At 33.5% G+C, this 6,928-nt stretch overlaps 1 protein-coding gene across 1 annotated transcript; it reads right to left on the reverse strand.

Moving 5' to 3' along the window:
* Positions 1 to 1,917: 1,917 nt before the first annotated feature.
* LOC104858966 (olfactory receptor 4K14) lies at positions 1,918 to 2,850 on the reverse strand. Its single transcript, XM_010619442.1, has one exon. The coding sequence runs from the start codon at positions 2,848 to 2,850 to the stop codon at positions 1,918 to 1,920; it is 933 nt and encodes a 310-aa protein (XP_010617744.1).
* Positions 2,851 to 6,928: the final 4,078 nt, after the last annotated feature.

The raw sequence follows: 6,928 nt of genomic DNA on the forward strand, positions 1-6,928 counted from the left end.
GAATTTGCGAATGGGCCAGAAGAGATGAATAAAGGCAATAACCAATATATTTATCCTCCCTTTGTAGATGAAGGAACTGTTTCACTAATTACCTGAATAGACAATTTAAACTTGACTTTCTTTCCCCTAAACAGGTATAAAGACCAATATATTGTTGTGGCCATGTGCTATGATGAACTCCAAGTATAAACTTTGTCATGTAGTCATCACCCTGTAACACAAGAAACTTAGAAAGATCAGCAATTGGTAGTGATCAAACTCCTAAGAGGAGAAAAACAAATATATCTACTACTTCTTTCTGCTCCAGAAAGTATTTCTTAGTTCCTGACATGAAGTACAAAAATGTTTAGTTTTATCATAATGAAAAAAATACTTGTAAAAGTGCTAAATACGCTACTATCGCCTTTTTCTAAGATTTTGAGGTTTCCACTCTCAATCAATTCTTTTCTGCTTTCTGCTTGCTTATCACTCTCCACAATGGCAGGTCAGGACAAGATTCAAAAATGAACCTTCAGTGCATTTTGATGGCAATTTAGGGTATGTTCTGAACATTTTCTCACTCATGATTCAGTTATCTGGTTACACTTAAATTCTAAGGGACATATTTTAAATTTGCCAAAAGTTTTTCCCATGAATCTTCCTTTCGCTGTATTTCTTCCTTATAGAACTCTAATGAAACCTTTACAATTGTCACTGAAGGTCTTGATCTGTTTAGCTCCAACCAGTAATCTTGGTGGAAGACTCCCAAACCTACTAGATATCTGAAATGAGAGTTCATATTCTCTAAAATCGAAGAATGAATTCAGGAACAATGGAGGTTAAGAGTAGGAAAAATTTATGGAAAGAAAGAAAGCCCCTGTCTAAGAGAGACAGAAGGGGGACTGGAAAGTGGGCAGCCCCAGCAAGCTTCCTTTGATGAAAGATGATGTCCAAGATTACTGAGAAGTTCACTCAATTATTGAAATAACTCAGTCATTATCTATTCCTCTCCATTAGTTTCACAAAGCAGAATCAATCAATTCAAACGTTTATTTAGTCAAAGTCAAATTTAACACTTGTTATGACTTTCATTTTAGGATTCAGAACTATTTTGCAGCTCAGTATAAGATCTGAGGCTGTGGTATTAAAACACAAACACCTCAACTGGTCCGAATCAACTCAGTGAGAAATGCAGCGTTTATTGAATCTACTTTGGATTAATGGGCAGTAATTTAGTAATACAATACATATGAAATATAATACAATGACATATACGCCATGAAATAGCTATAAAATATAGTTTTTTCTATGTTAACTTCTATGATTTAATGTTGCTGGCATGTGTTTCTGTTTTAGATAAAACAATTAAGTATAGCACAAAGGACGGATATTTTTAAAAAATCATAGGACCAAATTCATTTATTTTGCCTCTTCTCAAGCTTTCAAACATCAGCCCAAAGATGCAGCGTGCATTTGTTACTTAACCCTTGTCTAGCTTCTCTGTGTCAAATGTCCCATATCCCAAGTGTCTCCCCTTTATTGTGTTGGACAAAGACGGTGACAAGAACCTTAATTTTTGTACAGGGTTATATCAAAATAAAATAGCAAAGCTAGTTTTTAAAAAGAAACAAAATTGTAAGGTTTATTCCAAAATGCATTTGAGGGTTTTTATTAGATATAGATACACACACATATGTACATGTGTATATATATATATATATATATATATATATATATATATATATACACATTAATATTACCAGGAAGTATAAAATGTTTTACAGATTTATATGCACATTAATTTGAAATCAACTATGTGCAGCATAATATGCTACAGTAACACAAATATAACACCAGAAGATCTTTGAAGAGAACCCTATTAGAGAGGCGACGTCACTTGAAAGAGCAGGAACGGCAAGCCCGGTGTAAAGTGAAAATTCAAAGAAAAATCACACGTCGGTCGCGCAGCTTTTTCATAGCGGATTGCATCTCCTCGTTTCTTAATGTATAGATCAGAGGGTTCAAGAGTGGAGTAAAAATCGTATAAAACACAGACAGGAGTTTGTCCACCGAGAACCTGCTGAAAGGCCACACGTAAATAAAAATGCAAGGGCCAAAGAACAGCGTGACTACCATGATGTGTGCAGAGCAAGTGGAGAGCGCTTTGGTTACGCCTCCTGCTGACCGCCGCTGGACGGTGCGAAGGATAACGGCGTAGGATATCACAAGGAGCAGAAAACAGCTGGTGGAAAGCAACCCACTGTCTGAAATCATGAGTATACCCAAGACGTAGGTGTCCATGCAGGCAAGTTTGATCACCAGCGGGAGGTCACAGAAGAAGCTGTCCACCTCGTTGGGGCCACAGTAAGGTAAATTCACAGTAAAGGCTACTTGACTGATAGAGTGCAGAAATCCAATGACCCATGAGACCAACACAAGCTTCACGCAAGTCTGCCGGCTCATCATCGACATATAGTGCAAGGGTTTGCATATGGCCACGTATCTGTCATAGGCCATGGTGACCAGCAACACCATCTCAGCCCCAACAGTAAAGTGCAGGAGAAAGATCTGGACCATACAGCCTTCGAAGGAGATGAGCTTTCGATCACTAAGAAAATCCCTAATCATCTTGGGGGTAGCGAAGGAGGCCAGCCACATGTCCAGGAAAGACAGGTTCCCCAGCAGGAAGTACATGGGGGAGGAAAACAAGTTGGGGGCAGAAATTACTGTGATGACAACGAGGAGGTTACCTAGCATAATGACCACATAGATACTAGAGAAAAATACAAAGAAAAAGTTTTGTAGGTGTCGTGAAGAACAGAGTCCTCGCAATACAAATTCTGACACCGAAGAATAATTCTGCAGATCCATTGTACTGGGTTCTAGATTCAGTTCTGTATATGTATAAAGAAAGAAAAAGAAAAAAAAAAACATCGTTTCCGTCAAGGAGGATGAATTTGAAAGACATTAAGTAAGATAAACAGAAACTAGAAGACAAGTATTGCATGATCATACTAATATGTGGGACTACAATTTTTACACTTATAGAAATAAAGTAAAATGGTCAGTACTAGGGTGTTGGGGTTGGAGGATTGGGGTAAAGATGGTCAAAGGGCACAACAATTCTCTGAAGCAAGAAAAATAAATTCAAGAAGTCTCTTCTACATCATAGTGACTATAGCTAGTGACAACACTTTCTATTCTTGAAAGTGGGTGAGTGTAAGTTTTACAGTTCTCACTCTTGAAAATTGGTAAGTATTACAGTAATGCATATGATAAGTATCATGATGTAGAAATTCCACACTGTGTACATGTATAAAGAGAGCATACTGTGATCCACAAATATATACAGTTCTGTCCATTACAAATAAGAGATGGAAGAAGGAAGGAAGAAAACAGAAAGCAAAGAGATGTTAAAGTTTAAGTACCTGTCATCTGCCAGGCCCATGAAAATAATCCAGTGGGTGTTATAGAAGCACAATTTCTGATATGTAAGAGGTAATCTAAAATACAATAAACAGAAGATCATTAAGAAGTTGATTAAAAATTGTGTATTTGTCCATTTCAGACATCAGTATTTCCTTATTTGGTCATCCTGGAATACTTCAGAATAGTGCAAGATGTAGAAAAATTTTTTTCTCTCTTTGGTTTTTGTTCCTGCAGAAACATGGAAACAGCAAAGCGCAAGGCGTGAGTGAAAAATCCTTAGGAACACTGTGAATATTCGGGTTTTCTGAATGATATTTTGTTTTACTTGCTAGTTTTAACCGTCAGTTATTTATCACTGTTCAATGGGCAAGTGTTTTTAAGTATCAGACCTAAAATTGAATTTAAGGCTCACTTCTAAAGGAATATCATATTATAAAACACAGAAAATGCATTATATAGTATCTTCTTTCTTTTGATGCATTTTTTTTATGTTGACTACCTACCAAATGTCAAGCTAATATGTTTCTCTGGGTGCTGTACCTAAGAATCCAAACACCAGTTACCATGTCTCTCTCCTACAGAAGCAACAAGCTTTTGATGACAAACTTTAATGGAGAAAGATTCCTTTAAACTAAAAGAGAAATGCTCTGAATGTAGAAGCCAAATAGATGTGATCTATAAATACAGGGCATTTGAGCATGGTGTGTACCTGGTTTACTAATTTTCTGGAAATGTCTGTAGTGTGTTATTTAGGAGTTATAGGATAATATATATCATATGCCCAGGTAATACCTTTGAAGAAATGTTCAGGTAAATGAGAACACTGTTACATAGAGATGTTTCTTTTGTTTATGTTCTTTTTTAAATGTAATATATAGTACTCTTTTTTAAATGTAATATGTAGTACTGTTCATATCTCAAATGATAATCTGTACCATGAATGACAGCCTATAATGGCAGAAACTCTTTATTATTCACCTTGATTTTCATAAACAACATCAATAAGATGTAATTAGCAAATGTATAGATAAAAAACAAGGTTGATTTTGGGAATGTTTAGAACAGTTGAAAATATTGGCTGTAACTAAAATCCAGAAAGGAGTGCGTACTTATATTATACATGTATTACTAGGTTTCTTTACGATTGCCAATTCTAGTAAATGTTTTAATGGAAATGTTTTACTTTTATGATTTTTTTTAATTTTATGATTTAAAAGTAAGGAAAATCTTTGTTTCCTTGAAAAGAGAAAATCAATTATTGTATATTTGATCATAATATTTCTCATTTAAGCTAGCAAAAGTAAGATCTGCTTTGAAAATTCGTCTTTTATTATGAATTAAAGTTCATTTCCAAGTATTGCTTCCTAAACAAGAATGGATTGAGGTTTCTCCCATATTAAGACTTAGAATCTTTCCCTTTGCGATTTTATGCCGCTTTATTTAGGTTTAATTTAACTATCATTAAATTCAATTATTTTAAGCACAAAACTTAACCATTCCTAGTACTTTCCGAAGTTGTGTAAACGTCTCCGTCGCGACTGATTTGGAATCTGTGACACCTCCAAACCCACTCACTCACAGCCTGACTATCCAGCAACATAGTTTCCATCTCACTACTTCATTGTAGAAATGAATCCACATATATAAATCAATCAGTGAACCTAGGAGCTATACAACTGTGCAGCCTACAACTCTTTATTCATATACTTGTCATTTTCTTTAATTAATTTGGGATTAAAATCCATTCATCTAACTCATTTACAGATTTATTATTAATAAACTTACTACTTCTGAGAGGATTTTCAGATTACTTCCAATGAAAGAGATGTTTCTTATTTTATATTTAGGTTTAATTTAACTATCATTAAATTCAATTATTTTAAGCACAAAACTTAACCATTCCTAGTACTTTCCGAAGTTGTGTAAACGTCTCCGTCGCGACTGATTTGGAATCTGTGACACCTCCAAACCCGCTCACTCAGAGCCTGACTATCCAGCAACATAGTTTCCATCTCACTACTTCATTGCAGAAATGAATCCACATATATAAATCAATCAGTGAACCTAGGAGCTATACAATTGTGCAGCCTACAACTCTATTCATATCCTTGTCATTTTCTTTAATTAATTTGGGATTAAAATCCATTCATCTAACTCATTTACAGATTTATTATTAATAAACTTACTGCTTCTGAGAGGATTTTCAGATTACTTCCAATGAAAGAGATGTTTCTCAGGATATTTAGGCAAGCACTTGAAAATAAAACATTTGCAGTAACTTTTGTGGGTTTTTTTACATATGCATGAGTTACTGATAAGTTTAGCAGGCTATTTAAAATGAAATAACTCTGAGTTTCCAGATGAAGTAGAATAAAATGTGTAGATCTTATTCATTTATCATTTCTTTCACTGAGAGTACAATATTGTACAAAACTTTTATGAAGAAGTTCTTCAAGAGCAATTTTACAAAAGATGTGCAACTTTCATACAAACTTTGCATATTGAGTCTTTAAAAACTGAAGAATATAACATGAAAAATATAGCTTCATAAAACTAAAGGAGCATGAAATAATATACCATTGTGAAATATTATATAGTGTGAATTTGAAATGGAGATAGAACTTTAAATATTAAAGCATAAGTAGCAGGCTATTTAAAATGAAATAACTCTTTGAGTTTCCAGATGAAGTAGAATAAGATGTCTGGAACTTATTCATTTATCATTTCTTTCTCTGAGAGTAAAATATTGTACAAAACTTTTATGAAGAAATTCTTCAAGAGCAATTTTACAAAACATGTGCAACTTTCATACAAACTTTGCATATTGAGTTTTTAAAAACTGAAGAATATAACATGAAAAATATAGCTTCATAAAACTAAAGGAGCATGAAATAATATACCATTGTGAAATATTATATAGTGTGAACTTGAAATGGGACAGAACTTTAAATATTAAAGCATAATTATATGTTTTAGACTTTTTAAAGATTCAAGATAAATGAAAATTCCTTTTATTGCTCTTGAGCATTCATAAATATATTACAATAAAAATTAATTGTAAGGATCTTCTCCTCTATAGATTAGATTTTAAATCTGAAGCTGAAAGTCTTGGTGGATACAGCAGACATAATTACAAATGGATAATTTGGAAGAAATTTGGTTCTATCTATATTACTCTGATACCCATGCAAATGTATCTCTAACATATCTATTACATGCAATAGGGCTATACTTCTACTAGTATTCCTTACCTTCTTTGTGTCCATGAAGAGTTCAGCATATTATAGATCTTTTAAAATGGATATTAAATATTAAAAGAAATGTAATAAAATAATTTCTATCTATATTACTCTGATACCCATGCAAATGTATCTCTAACATATCTATTACATGCAATAGTGCTATACTTCTATAGTATTCCTTACCTTCTTTGTGTCCATGAAGAGTTCAGCATACTATAGATCTTTTTAAATGGATGGTAAATATTAAAAGGAATGTAATAAAATAGACTAATAGAATT

The sequence above is a fragment of the Fukomys damarensis genome, unplaced genomic scaffold (genome assembly GCF_012274545.1).
Source record: "Fukomys damarensis isolate Sample0158 unplaced genomic scaffold, DMR_v1.0_HiC HiC_scaffold_17, whole genome shotgun sequence".
In the NCBI taxonomy this organism is placed as follows: domain Eukaryota; kingdom Metazoa; phylum Chordata; class Mammalia; order Rodentia; family Bathyergidae; genus Fukomys; species Fukomys damarensis.

Coding starts and splice junctions, on each gene's coding strand:
- LOC104858966 (XM_010619442.1), bottom strand. CDS start 2,850: ATGGATCTGCAGAATTATTCTTCGGTGTCAGAATTTGTATTGCGAGGA.